Raw genomic sequence first — 20,890 nt, forward strand, 5'->3', positions numbered from 1 at the left:
CATAATATCAATAACCGACTAAAATAGAACTACATTTGGATGCATAAAGAGCATGGATGGAAGTTTATGCTTAACACTGAACTCTGATTTCTGATCCCTCAGACAGCACTACATTAGGTTTTGTCATTTGTTCATGTAACTAGGTTTTAAAAGGCTACTTAAAACTGTAACATTGCAAAAAAGAAGTTTCATGTTAAACCTTGTTGAGAGGTGACATCAACATATCAGGGCTCAGAGTCTTCTAGGATAGACCACCACCAAAAGAACTGTGGTTACCTTTTTTGGTTTGAGAAACAGTGTAATATAATATAATAGTAATACAATAGTTTGAAGAGCTACATCCCTGTATACTACAGATGACTAATGTTCAGGAAGCACACATTTGAAGCCATAACAATTCAGAATTTATAGTTTTCACTTATAAGGACGTAGCGTAACTTATCCTTAGCTCCTGAGAAAAGGAACAAATGATGTTGTTTTTCACAGTAGATGGCAGTTTAGTTATTCATCTTGGATACCCCCCCTCCCCCCCCCCCCCCCCCCCTGTAGCCTGAAGGCCATTCATGCACACTTACAATTGAATGGGATCATACATTTCCACCCACACAGGTTCTTTCCCTGGAGCGCTACATTTTACCCCTAACATATGCATCTGCACAGCCAACCTGCTTGCAGAGGATGGAAAATAGTACCTTATCTTTATTCTCCTGAACCACTTTATTAGGAAGCATGTGCAAGCAGTTATCCACAGCCTTGTTGATGTGGGGAATTAATGGAGCTGGTGCCCAGCTTAAGATCGGGTCAGCCGACTGATTTCACCAGGCACCCTAAATCCATGGGGAAATGTAACAAAAGAAACTCAAGCAAAGTACACACACTGCCCTGCGTGAGTCAGTCTCTGTCATCAGACTTGGTTATGCGCACAGTCATAGACATACACAAATGGGAAAACAGGACTTCTTCAGGCTACTGGGTTCAGCTCATCTGTGGACTGTATACTTCCTTACAGATGTGTTTTCTGTACTCAGTACCGACAGAGCATAGCTTTTTTGGACCCTGATGCTGTTGATTTATACCTCCTCCATCAGAAGTGCCCTCTTTAATCGCAAGCCTTTGGATAGTCTTGCTGGACAACATCTGAAATCTTTATCATGGAAGCTAGGGGCCTCAGGTAGCACCATGTGCTGCATTTCAATTTCTCCCATGGGGGAGGCTTAACCAGGAAATCAGGGAAAGAGAAAACTCCCACAGGTGATCGGATGTTACCGAAGATTAATAGATTGCTACATTCAGTGAGGTCTAAGTCTTTTTTTTTCTACAGGCCGACATCACGAGAACCGGAAACCTGTGAAACAAGTCGGCTAAATGCCAGAAACTCCTGTTTTGTGTTTGAGAGGCACTGCAAGTATTACATTGTATCTCATCTCATTAGAGAACCAATGACGATGCAAACGAAGCAGAAAATGGAAAATGGAAACATTGCTGAAAGATAGCTTAACATCAGTAGAGAGGATATTAATGGGGACTCTGGAAATGAAACATATTAAGAGCCACTCTCCATCCTTTGTCAGTTGAATTAGTTTCAGTGCTTGTTCGGACCAGCAGCTGTAGAGAGAATCAAACCAGCGTGACGTCCTCCATCACCCCACAGCTGTTGTTTTCACAGCTTTCCTCTGTATGCGTGCTTGTATATGTGTGGGATAGTGCCAGACCACGGGAGTAATCATAAAACTATGCTCCTTCTTTTTCTTATGGACAAATAATAAGAATTTGCCACACTGATAATTGCTAACATGACTTTGATTCACTCTCAGTCATAGGTTGAGCTTGCCAGTAACTCCCCCAGTCTGTGTCTGAAGTGATCCTGGAGTCCTGGAGTCTAAACATACCCTGTCATCAAAAAGGAGGCGGATGGACTTGCTCCACCCATTATTAACAGCAGACTGTGGCTGCACTTGAACTGCTCAACGTAACAATATCGAGGAGTGATGCAATAATGACTTGCGATTGCTACTTTTGATTACTTCGTGCAGCAAGACAGATCTATGTATGAGCCAGTTATTCTGAAATCCCCCCATTTCCCAGAATTCTACCAATACAGGAAGTGATTAATTACTAAAGCAGTATTTGTGTGTGTGTATGTGTGTGTGTGTGTGTGTGTGTACTAATTTGCTCATCGACCCATAACCACCTCTTGTTTTTGTTTTTACTTTTAGTTTCATAGCTTGCTTTGTGTTGATTTCCAATTTGATGGAAAAAGGTTGATGAATAAAATAAAATACATGAATAGATAACATGTCCACAAACATGATGATCTTTTTCCTTTTTTCCTTTGCGCTATTGGACAAACAAACAACGTAATCTATGAACTATCAGCCCCACCTTTCATGAAATAGTACTCACTCTTCTGTCACGCATGGCCAACTGTGGAGGTTGGAGGGCTGGTAAAGGAACATAACTGGCAAGTAGAAGAACCGGGTTTAAGTCCCATCTCAATGACGGGTGTTTTTAAGCAGGTTAACTTTGAAACTTTGAAAATGTCTTTTTTCAGTTCAGTTTTCTACTACACACAGCCGTTTAACTCATTGCAGACTTGGTTAAGGTAAGGCATTAAAAATGGCGCAGTTACTTTAAAGATAACAGCATTTGTTAAAACAGCAGGTACAGTCATTAAGTATTGCATCAAAATGTCAGTTTCCTGGGCAACTTCTTGAAAAGTCCTACTCCCTCGGCTAAGCGCAAAGCCTTTTACATGCACAAACTTCTTATCCTACTGGAAAACGCTGATTTTAAAATCATGCTATGCAGCACAAAATAATAACTTCGGTTCTGTTTTGTGAGTATTGCATGTTTCATGGTGAGAAAGGGCTGGTTATAATTTTTTTGCTAAACAGTACACTGCTTGCAGATAATATGTGAACTTCCAGTGAGTTATTCTTGAAAAACAGCCTGACAAGTTTTATCCATTCACTTAGAGAAAATGATATCTCATGAAATGGGTCTGGTTTCCCTCCCTTCACAGGCAGTTCCATCGGTACAGAATGTACTGAACCAATGGCAATGGGACGGGGGCGGGCTTTATCAGTTGATTCATTCAGAAAGCTCCTACTTTTCAAAACCACTTTTAAAAACAAACAAGATACAGTAGCATAAGAATTGTTAATAAAACCCTGGATCAACATTTTTACTTAATTCACTAGTGGATGTCTTCACTTGATAGTGGTCTGGTTGTCCGGTTGATTGTGTTGTATGCCTGTCCAATGGTGTCCAGAGGAATTTTCTTCTCTGTCAGTATGCACTGCCTCGCTTGTATCCAATAACATATGGGGTTAACATGAAGACTCGTGTAACAAAAAACTAGACTGAAGGGAAACAAAAACAAAAAAAGACTAGTGTTTAATCAAGTTAAATTGAAAAATAATTATTTAGGATGACTTTGATGGACAACACTTTACAGACCTACCTGTTCTCATGTGACAGTCGTATCCATCTCCAGGACAACTGAGCAGATTCCTGGAAATTGATGAAGACCATGTTTGCTACTTTGAACGTAGTTTTAATCTGGGTTCCAACACAGTGAATATTACCTTTTGTTATCACTTGCTACTCTATCGCCTGTTCAGACTCACAGCATTGACATCATCTCACTACACACACCAAAACATTTGCTGCTGAGTTTATATCAGTGTGAACTTTGGATGCAGGCTGAATATGCACATACTCTAATTACCTCAGCAGGCAGGTACAATCCATGCTCTGCCCTCTACCGTGAATAAATCATTTACCATAATAGTCCAGTTTTATGTCTTTCCTTTTTTGAGGGGCCTTTTTTATGACTAAACTTCCGACTGATGTTGAATTCAGAATAATCAGCTGAGAGACTGACGCACAACTTCATGTGTATACCATCACGCTGGAATGCGAACCAAAAGGAAATTCTTTTGTACTTCCTCAGAAGTCGAGGGGAAAATAACCCAATAGTGTCAGTTCTTGAGAGGGTGCTTGGTGTAGCGTACAAAACCCACTATGAGTCATCAGGCAAAACCAAAGAGAAAAATGTTCCTGAGAAGGATATCCTCTCTGACACAAGGTCTTTAATCTGCCATCTCAACCTCTCATCAAGGCTGCCTCTGGCTGTGCCTGCTTACCTAACTCCCTGGCTTAGTTTTTCTTTTCTTTTTTCTTCTCCCTTCCCTGCATGACTAACTTTTCAAGACACTTCCTGTGAACGATGATGTCACAATGTGGTTCACGGGCAGGGTGGGGAGGGGGTGGAGAGACGCTCTAGAATTGAAACCAGTTCATCTCTTTGGTTACACACAGGGAAACATTCAGTCACAGGAATGGTGCAATTCAGCAGGAATACATTCAATAATGGATTTGACTGCCTTTCAATTTCATTAATCCTTATTGGTAACTATTTTCTGCAAAGAAACATGCAAACATAGCTTACACTTGCAAGACATTGGTTCTCTCTAATGCACAAATAAACTGTAGATTTCACCTCACATAAAACATGTTTGCCGTTGCTGGTCACCACTGGTCCGGAGGAATTCCAGAAATGTGCCTAAAATTATAAAGGGGGATTAGCAAGTGCCTGGTCTGTGGAGGGGCTAAGTATGCTATAAACGCTTTGGGTTTGGGGAGTGTGGGGGGTGGATAAGCTGTAAAAGATTTCCAAACTCAGACACAGGAACAGTCTGTTCTCATTGTCTCTGCGCACACATACACACATTGATTTATATCACACAGTGCTTGTAGCTATTGTCTCCTTTTGTTTGGTTAGTGTGCATGGCTGTTTAGTCCCGATACATCGAGTCACAGTGTTAATACAATACCACTTAAGGTCTGAGTAGGTTGAATGTAGGTTAAAAAAAAAAACGAAGGTGTGGGCGACTGCATTCATTTATCACTCCAAAGAAGAAGAAGAAAAAAAAAACACTCCAACACTAGAACTGTCATCTTCATCTCAGAGTACCTCATGTGAGGTAAACAGAGAACAGGTCTGGCTGAAAGAGAATGTCTGGGGTGATCTGATAAATGAGCAGCTTGGCTTGATTCAGCTTGCAGCCGAGCACTGTGCAGATAAGGGTGTTTCTCTTTGCCTACTGTCTGCTTTATCTACCCTGGAGCCATCCCCATTACCTCCTCTGTCTTCCTGCTCGCCTGTGTTTTGAAGCTGCGGAAAATACATATTGAATTATAGCCAGTGGTGGACAGTAACGGAGTAAATTTACTTGAGTACTGTACTTAAGTACATATCCAGAGGATTTGTACTTTACTTGAGTATTAGATTTCTTTGGTACTTATTACTCTTACTTGAATACATTTCCAAGACAAATATTTTTACTTTTACTCAAGTAAATTTCTAGGAAGGCTGAAAAGTACTCGTTACTTTCATGTCTGCTCTTTTTTCTTCTTCCCTAAAATCCTATTGGACACAAGCTGTTTTTGTCAAAGGAGGAGACCTATCACAGTGCACGCTCTCCACTGGGATGTACGTAAAGCGGAAATACGTCAAGCCTCCTCAAAACGATACCGCCAAAGTAGCCTGCGTTTGTCAAGACAGAGCCGCAACAAGTCAAGACAGAGCTGCAACAAGTCAAGACAGAGCCGCAACAAGTCAAGACAGAGCCGCAACAAGTCAAGACAGAGCCGCAACAAGTCAAGACAGAGCCGCAACAAGTCAAGACAGAGCCGCAACAAGTCAAGACAGAGCCGCAACAAGTCAAGACATAGCCGCAACAATTAATTTAGAAAAAATATAGTAATTTACTGATGTGGAAAATAAGAAATTTACTCTTACTCTTACTTTTACTTAAAGTAAATTTAAAAGCATTTACTTTTGGATACTTAGGTACCTTTAAAAGCAAGTACTTTTCTACTCTTACTCGAGTAATATTTTGACTGAGCTACTTTTACTTGTAACGGAGTAAATTTTGACCAGTAGTATTTGTACTCTTACTCAAGTACTGGGGTTGAGTACTCTGTCCACCTCTGATTATAGCATCTAGCAAAGAGGGAACATTTGGAGAGGCCAAGACTTCATCATAATATCAATACATTCACTTTATGAACATTGTTGAGGGTTTTCTTTAGGATGCATTACATCTGTTCACTCTCAACTGGCTGTAAACATGTGTTCGCATCTGTTCTGCAGTCAGAGCAGAAAAGCAGAGACAACAGATGTCGTGTGAACTTGGATCTCAACGAGTTAACCCGTGTATAAATAAGCCCTGTGGATAAGGATGATACTGCGGCCCACATGCGCTCAGCCGGGCGTGCTGTACGGCCAGATAAACTGCTGGAGAAAGAAAGAAAGAAGAAAAAAAGACGGTCTGTGCCTTTAAGGGCAAGTGTGCGAGGCGGAGTCAGAGCTCGCTGTGTTTCAGACGGAGCTTATAAAACATATCTCACTACAACAGTGGAAGGATCTCCAAGTGTCGCAGAGTGCAGAGCAGCGCCGCCAACTCTCTGGCGTCACTTTCCTGATGTAAGACAAATCTGAAGATTACTAACTCAAAGAAAAAAACCTGTGAGAAACCGAGGAGCTGTATTTTATTAAAAGGGGATTTTTCTAGGTCAGTCAGCCGGAGAGAACTGCCAAGTTATTTAGGTGAGTTGAGAATATGATATGAAATGCCTGTTTAGGACTACATGTCTTATATTCATGTTGTTTTGTATGTGTATGTCAACACATGGATAGTTGATGCACTTTAAGGTGATATTGCGGTTATTTTTAGGTATTCATTTTTATCATTAATATTATTAATATCAGTATTGCTATTAGTATGATTGTTGTTGTTGTTGTTACTATACGATTGGTACAACAGAGACAAGAAGAGGATTTAAAAAAAAGAGTTCAAAATTATCTCTTACAATAATGGGAAAATATTTTTCAGCACTTCTTACTGTAATAATATATATATATATATATATACTTTTTCATCCTTTTTTAAAGTCCAGTCTTTAAACCATTGCATATTTGTAACTTGGCTGATATTGCATGCTGCAATATCACTTTATAGCCTTTTTCCGGCTTTTTCCACCTACACAAAAAGGAAAATAACAATTGATCGTGCATCATCATTACACCTGGCCTTGCCAAATAGCTGACTTGTGTTTTGTGGTGTGAGTCACCTGCCTCCTAGAGGGCTTTTAACCATTATTATCTCAATCCGGTAAAGTGAGGGGGTGTGCGAGCTGTGTGCTTGCTGCACAGGTAGAGCGGGTATGGTTGCTCGGAAACCGCTGCAGGGGTGTCATGAGCGGGTGTGAACTTCGTCTTTCAAGGCCTGAGTGTGACTACTACAAGCTTCAATCAGTGTCTCACGATGCCCCTGCCGCCTCCAGCCAACTAGTTTTCTCTTTATTTCCCCCCCTTCCAGCACCCAAGGGGGCCTGAGTCTTCCCACCTATACACAGATTTGAAATTTGGCCATAAAAGGGCCCTCATCCTCGGGCCACGAGGTCAGAATTAATTGACCCAAAGAATTCCTCCTTGGGAGGGCTAATTCTCTGCATGGCTACATCATTTGTTTAATCCCATTGCCTGTAAGTGCTCCCGTGGTTGACTGCCAGAATGAACTCTCTCTGCACCTGTTGCAAGCGGAAGCGCAAGCCCCTGGGGGTTCATTATCGAGGATCATGTTGCTTCCCGTCCCGGCCGAACCAAATCGATGGCCCTGGATGGTTGGAGGGGTTGGGGGGGTGAGGGCGGGGGGTTGCATGCTTTGTCGAGCAGTTTTGGCTCACGCTGATGCTATGGGCTTCCTGTTGTTTCAGAGCTTTGTTCCTTACCAGCTGTCAGGTCAGCACATATGCCTCTTGGGAGAACTGGGAAGGCGGCCTTGTTCTGTTCAGTTATCGCTCCTGAGGAGTGTGCAAGCACATTATTGGAGTTGTCAAGAAGAGATGACCATCACCGTGCACCTGTTTGTTCATTTGAAGCCTACAAACATGAACCGTAGATTTAAAAGAATGTAGTTCTGTGTACGGTTTGGTCACTTTTGGCGAGATTGCGACATGTGTGAGTCCACTGTCATGCAATAGTCAGAAATATTATATACTGCCAGGTTTCCACTCCTCTAATATTGTTTTCATTGTTTACTCAGCCCTGACACATACTTGACATGACATGAACACTCAGGTCACTTGACATGAGGAGTTCTTGCAACATCAGGTATATCTTTAGTGACAGGAGGAGCCCTTTCATTTCCTGTTCAAAACAAGCAGAGTTGCAGCATTCAAGTCCAACTCGGTTAAGTTTTCAACTAAACCTGGATTTCTTTGATTTTTTTTTTTTTTTTTTTACAAATTACAGTCTGTAGAACAGAAATGGAGAAATGGCTTTAGCGCTTAAGCTCATGTCCAGCCCATTTCCAGCTGTAGGGAAAATGTAAAGAAAAGACAACAAAGAAACACTTTTATTCTTATTCTCGGATCTAGACATTTAAGGTGTAATAACAGTGGTGATAAACTTTTCACTGTTTTCCCTCACTCTTTCTATTTATCTTCTTATTATATTGTCTGCTTCCCACAGACTCCAGTTCAGGCAATCCGCAAAAGTAGACTTAACAAGAAAACTGTCAATACAATCAATATCGGAACTGTGAAGCAGCATAGAAGACTACGTTTTTGTGACTTTCTTTTTCCTTTGATATGATGATTTTCCTTTTGGGCCTCTCTAAAGGATGTTGGCTCTGCTTGCCAGGAGTATTTTTCAGCATGCTACATCATGTTGTGTTCCTTTACACCTGCTTTTGCTTTCAGCCTTCTTTCACCATCACTCATGGCTGTACGTTGTCTGTGTTATAGGTACACCAGAAGCAGGGGCAGCCAGCCGGGCGATCTGAGTGTTTCCTGGCTTTGATGCGACCCGACTGTGCCTGGAGCATGTCCACAGTGGGCCTGACTGCCCAGGAGATCTCTTTTCCCATAGAAAACCCCTTCCTCCGGGCTGCCTCCTGTCACAGCATGGCTGGATCCAAACCCTCCTGGAGCTATCGCCATGAGCCCGTGGACAAGTGAGTGTTCAGGTGCCAGGGCTTTTAAAGAACGATCAGTTTGCAGACCTGCATGTTGAAGTTATATAATTGAGGTCGGGCTTGGATTTCTTCTAAAAAGTGAAATGTTGTATGGCTCATTTTAACCTCTGCAAATCTAAAAATGCCATTATTGTCCTTTAACAGCTTCTACTTTACTATGGATGCAGCACACACAGATAACAGTTACCGATCTCAGCATAAGGGGCCACCTGCAAGCTATGAAAGTAAGTGCGTGATCCTTTACGTTATCCTGATTATCTCAGTCTTGAGTTAAATCAGTGAATTGTAAATCCTGTGAACTGACATTAGCCATTTATCTTTTTGACATTAATGGTGATTTTCTTCTTTCATGATTCTCTTCAAAAGAACACAAGCACAGTCCCATCTTGCAGAGGTTACCTCCAAAGAAATCCCGGCCCATCCATCTGTCTCTTTCCTGCAATACCGAACCCTCCACCCCGAGTCCTGCTGAAGACGACCAGGTGGTCCCCTCATTCCAGAAGCTGTCGTTCTACGAGTGCAGCAGCCCACCACAGACACCGGACAGATGCTCCAAGCCTCTGCCACCCATTCCTCCACAAACAGACATCCCCCCTGAGCAGGCTATGGACAACGAGGTTGAATTTTTTACAAGTACGGATGAAAACTGTTGCCTGGTTTCCAGCGTTGACCAGTGTTCCAAACCATCTCCTTTTCGATACGGGCTCCCGAGCCGAAGGAGCTTCAGGGACTGCGGACAGATTAACTATGCCTATTATGAGGGTCCTTCGGGGCCGCCAAGCCCAGGACCGCCCCAACAGAACCATCAGGCGCATCCTCCGCAGGAAGCGCGGGAACAGTATGAGCAGCAGCGACGGGAGCCGCCCGAGCGTGTGGTCTGTCAGAGACCGCAGGACAAGGCTCAGAGGAAGCTACGGCGTTCACACTCTGGCCCAGCTGGCTCTTTACACAAACCCTCACTGCTGCGCCTCACATGTCACAAACGCCACTCTAACAATTCGGATAAACCAGAAGTGCCACCGCCTATCCCTCCACGTACACTCAAAACAGGAGACTGCCGCCGCTGGTCAGCAGAGGTCTCGTCTGGGGCTTACAGTGATGAGGACAAACCACCAAAGGTGCCACCGAGGGACCCTTTGTCCAGAGGTAGCTCCCGTACTCCCAGTCCCAAGATGCTTCCTACGTACATTAATGGGGTGATGCCCCCTACCCAAAGCTTTGCACCAGATCCGAAGTATGTAAGCGGTCGGAGTTTCCACAGACAGAACAGTGAGGGCTCGCCGTGCATCCTTCCTGTTATGGAGAACGGCAAGAAGGCCAGCGGTACACATTACTACCTTATGCCTCAGCGGTCGGGGTTTGCGGACTCGCATTGTGACTGCCACACACACAGGAAAGTGGATTTAGTTTGAACGATTTTACTGGAAGTTGTAAAGGACTCTACTGTACACAAGCAAAGACAACTTGACAAAATGGTGAAATTGAATGCTAACATCCCTCAAACGGCTGCTTTTACTGTGTTTTTTTTTTTTTTTTTTTTTGCTCTATACAGTTACTGGTGAAGTTGGAAAAGCTATCACAGAAAGATATTTTACATGAAAACTGTAACTGACTAAAGACTGGGCAAAATTCAACATTGTAAAGCTTATTTTTGATATGATTTTTTTTTTCTTTTTCCATTATATCCATTACTGTGCTAATTGTGCTGATGACATGGTATGGTCACAGGTTGCAAGCAGGTCTTGAACCTAATGCGCTCAGTGTTTTGTGTCTGGAATGGTGAGGATGTTTTTGTGTGATGCACCAGGGCTTTCTTTAATGCTGCTTTTGTATCACACAAGGGACAAAAGGTCAGTAATGTAACTATGTATTTCCTAATATATGAAGTATGAATCCAAGCCCAGTGATTTTTCTTTTTGTTTTGTGTTAAATGAAGGATGCCAGCACACGACTCTCCACTCTGTGTGCTATTTTATAGCAGCAAGGATATAATGCCTCCCCTCCTCAATGTAGTTTCAATATTACTCAAACAAACTATGTTGAATTAAATGTTTTTTTCCTCACATGGCACATTGTTGCTGGTAGCTATGCATGGTTCCTTTTTGCAATGTGTAGTGCAGCTTATATTGTGTTAATGAATGCAGTTGTGTATATGTATGCGTGGTGGCATGTTTGTTGATGTGCATGCTAACAGTGGCTGGCAAAAGTATTCAGGCGTTATTACACACAGTAAACTTATATCATTTGGTAGAGAATTGTCAACCGCTTTTCTCTGTGTGCTGCTTGTTTGCAGTGCACACGTTTGCTTTCTTTCTTTCAGCGTCCAGGTCTGTTCTGTTGCATAGAAATTGGTCTATTTAATATAAATTAATATATACCGTTCCTACTGGAATTTTGACATTTTGGTCAAGCTGTGAGTCATTGCTTGAAACTAATTTTCCTACCTTCCTGTCCTACCTCACTTTTGATGTAACTCCCATATTTCACATTCTCCCTGTTTAAATTGTGCCAAACACCATCAAATCTGAAATGTTAATCTCCAAATGACAAAGACAACCAGCCTCATATGTGACCTGGCACTTCCACCAAAAGATTAAATAGATTTTAGTTAAAAGTCATTTCTAACCGGATATCCAGAAATAGATAAATATTTTAGATCAAGCAGTTCTTAGATTGGAGTTTTGACCCTAGCCTGTAAGTCAGACACATTACAAAGACATTGCGGGATTTACCTGCCTGACACAGACTTTCCTGTTCTGCACATGCATTCCTGTCTTACATGATTGCAGTGGGTGTGGTCTCAAAGACTTTGGCTGCTGGCAGTCAAGAACATATATGAATTTTATTGTTGTAGATTATTCACGAAGCATCGGGATGTTATAGAAAATGTAGCACATGTTTTGAAGTCACCCTTTGGTATCAAACACGGTGTTCAGTTTAGGAAACATAACGACTAAGGTCAATCCGTCATTGAAGTAAGCTTTTCCTCTCCCTCCAGCACACAAGCACACCTTGCAAACACTTTGTTGCTTTTGACTTAAATGTTTGAAATGTTTACATTGTACGCTATTTAATCTTAAGGCATTCACATGTCTTATCAGAAATAATAAAACTGATTAAAGACTAGTTTAACAAGAAATGACTTCTCTGCTGTTGTGAAGACATGCACTGGGAGAGTTCAGTATGCTGTGTACAGTATTTGACAATTCCATTTGTTATGATGAATAGTTGATAACCTGATAACTATACAGTCTTTAAAGAGAACGCCCAAATAAAATGACTTATTTATAAGCTTGCTTCCTTCTGTTTCTTGAATCTGTCCAGAGTGAACTCTCTACTCAGCTGTTTGGCCTGTTTTATCACCCACACGCCCTCATCCTGTGCCTATTAGTGACTGGCCTCTATCCAGAGAAAGAAGAGCAGCAGGTGCTCGCTCTTCCTCTTCCTGGTTATAGCATGATTTTCTCTTGCGTGACTACCTCGATGCACCTTGGCAGCCAGCTTTTGCAGCCACATGTTTTAAAGCACCTATGACAATGTTGCGATTTCTTTATTTTATGATTCCACTCCATGCGGTTAGGCATGGAGCCAATGAGCCACATGGAGCACATGGGGTAAAATAATTAGAATAATAAATGTGTTGCAATTAGACGGCACTGACAATATTCCCTAAGACCTCTCCATAAGACACAGTTCCCTGTGTTGCTTTAGATTAGCTAATGATTTATTTCCTTTTTTTCCATTAACACAATGGAATAAAATATATTTTCTCCTATCGAGGCTACCTGCAAGCCCTTTCACCTGCTTCACTCCGATGAGCTGCTCAGGGATAGCGTGGGCGGTGACTATGGCAACTAAAGAAAGACAAGCTAGTGTTGTGGGGAAGTTAACAAAGAGCCTGGTTTAGGATTGCTTTCTGATAACAGGAAAAGCAAAATATAAAAATGACATTATGTTTGGATATTACTTTTTATTTTTAAAAAGAAATGTTCATAAAAGCAACAAAGGTACAGTATATATGGTCTCCAAAGTCATTTCTGTCTTCTACAGTTGCACACAGCCTCCTGTCTTTACAGACTCAGCTGTATTCGGATCATCTTTTATCTTGAGTTAGCTCTAAATGGGTTTTAAGCTTCAAACTGAGCTCAGTTCAAGGACTGATTATGTGGGATTTAATTTCCTGTTTTAACTCAGCAAATTCTCTGACCTCAGAGTCCTTTCTGGCAACGTTGATTGACTGATAAGTGGAGCTTGTTGTAATGATGACATTTATTACAGTAATATTTCCTGCCTCTACTGGTTATTCAGTTAGGGTTTGGGAGCCTGTTTGGGAGCCTGTTTTTATGTTAAAACTTTTGTCTCCAAACTTTACATGCAGCCTTAGTAACCACTTAATGTGTTAAAATCCTTAGACTTGATGAATGAAGGAGTCATACGACCTCCTAAATGGGTCCAGTAAAGTAGTTGTAATGGTAATACAGGAGTCTGCCAGATGCTTTATCAAAGATTCGATCTGCAGCCTCATCAAGAAAATTACATATAACATAATTTGGGAGGACGAAGAGGAATGTTGATACGTAAAACACGTTTAAGAAAGTTGAGAAAAGAGAGCCTAATCTGCTTTTATGTATCTTTGAAACTCAAACTAAAATCAAATGTTATTCCTGGAAACCTGTATGCTAACTGTGAAATAAATTTTCAAATACTTTCCCCTTTGTGTGTGCATGTTTTTATTTATTTATTTATCAATTTATTTATTTATTTTTGCACATTTGGAATTATACTGTAACGTGGACAAATATTTCAAAGTCAATTCTAAATTGCTATTCTAAGGTTAATTATTGAAAGTTAGGACTGTAGAGAGAAAGATTAACAGAAAAAAAGGCCAGTAGAATTTCGTGATGAAAGATAATTATAGTTTCTATATCTTTTCATTAGCACAGGATATGAAATAAGATAAGATTAAATAAAATAAGATAAAATAGAATAAAATGAATAGATGCTTATTGCTGCACTAAAAAAAAAACTTTCAGTTGCCTGCACCGACATTTTGTTTGGATATAATAATTTCTTATCATTTGTGTGTGGAGGCAGAAAGATTTGTCAATATTTAACTCTGGCTGAAGTGTTGTTGGTTAAAATTTACTCAGGTCAGGGTACTTGATTATGAAATATAACACATAAACTCATGCTAAAGAAAATGACCATGTGTGATTCCAGGCTGTAGACACTAGGTGTAGACAAACGTCAACAGATGCTTAAGCCTGATTTATGGTTCCGCGTTACACCAACGCAACACATACGACGTAGGGTACGCGGCGACACGCACCGTACGCCGTACCCTACGGCGTAGTCTCTGCGTCGATTTAACGCAGAACCATAATTTAGGCTTTAGACTTTACAAGATCGGATAAGCCCCAAACCACTCGAAACAGCTGCATTTAAATTATAACCCGGAAACATATTCCCAAATCTGAAGATGACAGCAGGCAAGATTAGCAGCCCAATAACTGAGTTGCAGTGCTGAGTCTGCTGCCTGCCTAATGCAGGCATGACACTTTTCCAGCTCTGCCGCCGAACAGATCACTTTATACTCGATTCTTCTTTTTTCAAAACTTTTTTTTTTTTTTTTAAGGAATCCTTAAACCGCGTTATATTTCCTTTATGGGTGCGCTTTAATCACCCCACAGTCCTAACGCTACATAGTCAAACCATTTTAGTTTATTCATCTGTGCCATCTAGTGACCGGATGCAGTAGCGACTCTATGACGGTTTTCCTGATGAAACACTTCAGTTTTTTGGACGTGGGGCCACCACAGCTATGCATTCCTTATTGTGACATAACAACGGGTCTCTATAAATGGAGCCACACAGAGTATTTGAATTATTGCAAAATCTGTTGGTATTTTTGTGTTGTCAAATATTATTGAAAATAGTGGATATAGTTGAACTTCAAACTTTAAAAATAATGTTTAAAGCAAAAAAAAGATCATTACCAGAACAGTTACACAATTTGTTCAGATTGGAGGATGAGGATAACAGACTTAAATTTGATTTCAAACATACTTTTGCAAGGCTAAACATAAAACAAATGTGTATTTCTGTTACAGGTGTAAAATTATGGCATAGACAAAGCAAGGAACTGAAAAGTTGCACAAGTTTGTGTCAGCTTAAGAAAATGTTTAAAAAAGAAAAGATAAGTGCCTACAAAAAAGAAGAAGGAGAAAGAGAAAAAAATAGATAGAAGAGTGGTATTTTTGTTTGTTTTCTTGTTTATATATGTATAGATAGATTGGTGTTCAGTAAGTCAATGTAATTGTATTAACAGAGAGGGGCAGGTATCATAAGTTTTCTTCTTCCTGCTCCTTTTCTTTCATGGTGATAATGTGTACTTCTTGGAATTTTGTACAACATTGTTAAGAAGATATACCATGAATGGAATAAATGAAATGAAATGAAAATGAAATAGATTGGGCTGTTTTCTATTCATTTAGTTGTATGGAAGTCACTCAGTGAAGGTACAATGTGTCCCCCTGATCAATCTTAATATACCCTCAGCAGGGTTTACATTTTTCAGTTTTATGGCACAAGTTGGCTGGCAGTTAATTTCCAATGAGCCTGTTAATCCTAACCATTTGTACTTTACCAACAAATAAATCTTTATTAGTTAACCCCTGCCTCTCACCTGAAATGAGCTGGGATAGGCTCCAGCAGACCCCCGTGACCCCGCAAAAGGATAAAGCGGGTATAGATAATGGATGGATGGATGGATGGATGGATAGTTTACCAGCTCGTTACACTAGTGGTGTTTTTATCCTAACATGAAAGGCTGTAAAGCCCAACAGAAGTATTGTGCTGTAAAGAAAAGGGAACAATAGAACAATATTTCATCTTTTGTTTGCATCCTTTGTTACACAGAGACACAAATTTCCTAGAAATGTTCGCTTGGGACAATGTTTATCTTTACTTTGTGATTTACACTACAGTAATTGTAGCTGTGGTTGTTTCAGAAAGTTAGACTGGGTAATTCTTTCTTTCTTTCCCATCCATATTGTAAGGACCTTTTGTTTATGTAGAAATTGTGCAACTGACCCCTTTGGTCTCATTTTAAACTGCTAGCAATGAGAACTTCAGAACTTAAAAAAAGACATTTCATCAAGATTTTTAATTAACTGATAAAACTAATAGCCTATGACTCCATGAAATTAATTTTATTACTAAACTTAAAAACATATTTTTCAGCTTTTAGTTAATCCAGGTAAAATCCCTTTTCTCTTACATTTCTCACCAGGCGACAAAGGCAGCAGGTACAAGTTTAGGACGAGTGCTCTCATCCAAACAGTGATGCGACTTTTCACCCTCTATAGTAAGAAATTAGAACAAATATCTTTTTTAACAACCAAATGGAAATGTATCTTATATTCTGCTTAAATAACAATTGTGGGAATATTTAAAGAAACTCCATTAAACTCTATTCAGCTCAAGATCAAATTAAAACAAAGTTGTTAGCCAGTTCAAATGTCAACAGAACACACCCCTTAATTGGACCAAGTCTTGATAATGACTTTTATGATGGTGGCAATAACATACCTGGACCTAGATGGTTTTACTATTAAATACACTTTTAAGTTATTTCTGCTGTTTGGGATCTACACACAATATTACTGACTATTTATCTCACTAGAATAACAATGGGTTTATGGTGCTTATAAAGGTGTAAGAGGTAATTTTAGTAATAATAATTAAAACACAAACACACAAAAAAACAAAGGAATTTTAATAGTATAACATTAAGTTTGTTGAACATTAATCTGTGTATAGTATATCCATTCCAGCCTCCACAACATCCATTTAATCTCTGGTAGCACTTTGTTGGAGAATACATGTGCAGGAAAGGTTTTTGTTAACTGGCTGTTTTCACATAACAACATTCTATGCAAATGGATGTCAGGGAAGGTCAGGCTTTGGTAAAATACAGTAAGGCAGTAACAAAGTCAGCCTACTATCACCTTAAGAATACATCAAGATTAAAAGATCTGATGTCTCAGCAGGACCAGGAAAAACTAGTCCATGCATTCATCTATAGTAGGCTTGATTATTGTAACAGCATAATTACAGGGCTACCTAAAAAGCCAGTTAAACAACTGCAGCTCATTCAGGACTCTGCTGCTCGAGTCTTCACTAAGACCAAAAAAGTGGACCACATCAGTCCAGCTCTGAGGTCTTTACACTGGCTCCCTGTCCGTCAGAGGAGAGACTTTAAAGTTCTGATGCTGGTCTATAAAGCTTTGAATGGTCTTGGACCAAAATACATCAGCGACCTCCTGACCCAGCATGAACCTTCCCGACCCCTCAGGTCATCTGGATCTGTTTTTGTATCAGTTCCCAGAGTCAGAACCAGACAGGGAGAAGCTGCATTCAGCTTCTATACCCCACATGTCCGGAACAAACTTCCAGAAAGGTTTGCTACTTTTAGTAACATTTCCAGAGTGCAACTGACCAGTCTATATATCATATCCCATAATATAAAGCACCACTACAGCAGAAGTCAGGTGGGGTGATCCGTTCATGCCAGTATAGTTGTGATTTTGGTGACATACTATGTTTTGACAGCAACAGTTTTCATACCAATTGTTAGTTTTCTTTCTTTTTTTTAACCAACATCTAAAACATTGGAAATACATTTTTTAAGTTTAGCCCCTCTCATCTTGGTTTAATATTCAACACATGTAGGCCCTAGACAAGGTTACCTAAAATCCAGCAACATGTGCTAGGTATGGCATACTTTTCATATTTATTAATCCCTGAAGGAGAATTAATGAAGCACTTTTTTTAATTGAGTTGAATAAAACTGTGTGACTTTGTACGTGACTTGACACCCTGGGGGGAAAAATGTAGAGTTACTAATATAGAATTTACTCTTTTAGCAATGTAATTTTAAAATGATAATGGTGAATATGGAGGGGAAAGGAGACCAGCACACACCTTTATTGGAAAAGTCAAAGAAATCTTCCTCCAAAAAATATAGTCCTCTGTTGAAGGAGAAATTCCTTTTCCTCTAATAATCAATGAATACAGTTTTTTTTGTCTGATGAACATGATGAAAATTAACATTTATGCCTAAGGATTAATATTATAACTTACGAAACACGTCTCCTTTGATGATGACAGCAATGACGATGACAATCAAGAGCAGAATTGCAACTGTCAGTGATCCAAACAGTGTCGGCGGAAAAGCTCTCAGCGTATACAGCGTACATAATACTGCTCCAGGCTGCTTTCATAGCACCTATTAATCACATTTGATAAAACATATTATATGTGTTACTTGAAAATAAACACACACACACACACACACACACACACACACACACACACACACTCACACATATGTATGTATATACAGTATATGTACTTATATATACTTACTTGCACACAGGCCCATCATAGATGTCATTGAAGCAGTCTCCATGCTGATGGCAGTAATCAGGGTTTTGCAGGGTTCAACACACACCCATTGACCATTACTAATCCCAGCAGTGTAATTGGCAAAGTGGGAGCAATTAATAAAAGGCTGCAGGTCCATAATACCTGTGATGTCCAAACAAAAAAGTGTGCACCATTGTAATTTGTAATATTACTTTGAAATCATAACGAACAAAACAGTGCATCCTGAGGGCACACGTTCATATCGTACACTTCCTTATAACTGGAGGTGGTTAGAAAGTGACTTCATTTAACAGCACACCTTTATTGCCAACGGCCACAGATATCCTCTGGAGGTTATTTGTGTCATTGAAGACATCAGTCAACACATGATCAAACTGTGTGTTGAGAAATTATATTTGTGTTTTGATAGTTGTACTGCACAGTGCTCTCTGCTACAACGCTTCCTTTTCTGAACAAGAAAAAAAGATGATTATTAACAAAAAACTACTGATAGTTGGTTTAGAACCATGATGGACACAAAAAAGTGATATCACAGGAATGGTAATTATTAAAACCTACGATAATTTGATGACTTTTACTGTTTTATAAGCTTGTGAGTCTGCTTCTTTGCACAGAACTGCAAGCTGAAACACAAAAAAGTTATAAAGCACCAATTTTGCAATAATAATAATACAATTGTAATCAAAACAAGTAAATGCATTTTTTTAAACTGTGTGATTGCTTGGTAATTACGTTATTAATTATTTAATTGTTTAGTAATCAATAAATCATGCAAATATTGAATACATTTATTTTTACGGCAAAAGAAAAAGAGTCGACCAGGTGCTCGTTAGGGTGTGACCGCTGTAAACTGGTGCTCTTGGATCGGACCCGGGACACAATGTGGAAAAATAGAACCTAAGATAGAATAGAACAACCTAGACAGGTCTGAAAAAGAAAAAAACACTACACAATATGAAACCAAAATCAACAGGAAAGAACATGACAAGCCGACAAAGGACGGCATATAATTAAAATAGGCTACAGTAGCCATAACCACAAGGTGAAGGCTGCATAGCAAGCAAAACTATACCGATGACAGGGAAGCAGTAGTAGGCTACATTATACAGTCAGATGTACCAATAGACATCTAAACCAAAAAGACCTATAAAAAAAAGACCTATATGGTGTATAGGTCTTTTTGGTTTATATGTCTATTGGTACATCTGACTGTATAATTTAGCCTACTGCTTCCCTGTCATCGGTATAGTTTTGCTTGCTATGCAGCCTTCACCTTGTGGTTATGGCTACTGTAGTAGCCTATTTTAATCATATGCCGTCCTTTGTCGGCTTGTCATGTTCTTTCCTGTTGATTTTGGTTTCATATTGTGTAGTGTTTTTTTCTTTTTCAGACCTGTCTTTACACGGATTGTAGCCATGTTTTGCTCATATGTACGGCGCTTTCTTTGTGTACTATATGGATGTTCTTATTCCAATGATTATTGGTTGTGATGAGTTGAACTCCCCATACCACCTTAAAATGTTGCTATATGGTTCACCTGTGTTTTCGCCTTAATGATTGATTGTTTTCACCTGTGCTCATTACCACACCTGTGGTTATTTATATGGGTTATTTTCCTCTGTATTGCTTTTGCCCTGATGAAGGCCAGATAGGCCGAAACATGTTGGCAGGCAGCCCTCTTTTAATAAAGGCTTTTTTATCTTTTTATCCACCTCGTCTCGAGTGCCTGGATCTTAGCTTCTATTTTTCCACATTTATTTTTACCTCCTGTTCTAACGTGTTGATAAATTCTACAGATTCAGGGGAGCTTAGATTGTCAAAAGCAGCCTGCTAATCAATGTCAATTTCCAAACTAATATTAGCTTTACGGGTTGGCAGTGCTTCAGCTTCTGGAAATAAAAGAGAGACTTAATATGATATAAACAGTGCAATAACAAACAGATAGTGTAAAGACATTTTAGATGTAACTCTGGGGAGCAAGATTACATTTTCTGCCAAAGCCAAAGATAATCAATATCAACAAAAATATGTTTCCCTTAACAAATGGCAAACAGTAGTGGACATAAAAAGAATTACAATTCATTCTAAATGATGCCTTTATAAAGGAAATACATACCCCCCCCCCCCCCCTCTACATCACCTTTTTCCCCCATCTTGCATCATCAGAAAAATAAGCATTAGAAAAAAAAGAAACATCTGCTTTTATATTTCCATCAACGCTAACACGGTACAACTGTTGTCATAGGGTTTCAACCCAGTAGTCAGAATCAAAGACTAAGTTATACACCACAAAAACACAGGCACATAACTACGGACACACAAGCAGAGAAAGAAATTGAGATTGAAAGCTAAGCGATAACTACAACTTCCAGCTATATTTCATGCAAGTTGT

At 39.8% G+C, this 20,890-nt stretch overlaps 2 protein-coding genes across 4 annotated transcripts; one reads left to right on the forward strand and one right to left on the reverse strand.

The window, feature by feature from the left end:
* Positions 1 to 6,427: 6,427 nt before the first annotated feature.
* On the forward strand, positions 6,428 to 12,344 carry errfi1a (ERBB receptor feedback inhibitor 1a). 3 transcript variants are annotated; one of them, XM_061727377.1, is made up of 4 exons: positions 6,428 to 6,616; positions 8,818 to 9,026; positions 9,192 to 9,271; positions 9,414 to 12,344. In XM_061727377.1, exons 2-4 carry the CDS (start codon positions 8,872 to 8,874, stop codon positions 10,457 to 10,459), a joined length of 1,281 nt encoding a protein of 426 aa, XP_061583361.1. In that variant the 5' UTR covers positions 6,428 to 6,616; positions 8,818 to 8,871; the 3' UTR covers positions 10,460 to 12,344. The 3 variants fall into 3 exon arrangements, with proteins under 3 accessions (XP_061583361.1, XP_061583362.1, XP_061583363.1); XM_061727378.1 differs by having other exon boundaries at positions 6,431 to 6,493; XM_061727379.1 differs by lacking the exon at positions 6,428 to 6,616 and having other exon boundaries at positions 8,973 to 9,100.
* Positions 11,735 to 20,651, reverse strand: LOC133449156 (uncharacterized). Its single transcript, XM_061728289.1, is given in 11 exon segments — positions 11,735 to 11,739; positions 12,833 to 12,901; positions 18,192 to 18,275; positions 18,278 to 18,336; positions 18,477 to 18,543; positions 18,546 to 18,649; positions 18,762 to 18,902; positions 18,904 to 18,945; positions 19,056 to 19,120; positions 20,263 to 20,387; positions 20,639 to 20,651. Coding segments are annotated over 11 exon segments (774 nt in total).
* Positions 20,652 to 20,890: the final 239 nt, after the last annotated feature.

This window comes from Cololabis saira, chromosome 8 (assembly GCF_033807715.1).
Source record: "Cololabis saira isolate AMF1-May2022 chromosome 8, fColSai1.1, whole genome shotgun sequence".
NCBI classification, from domain to species: domain Eukaryota; kingdom Metazoa; phylum Chordata; class Actinopteri; order Beloniformes; family Belonidae; genus Cololabis; species Cololabis saira.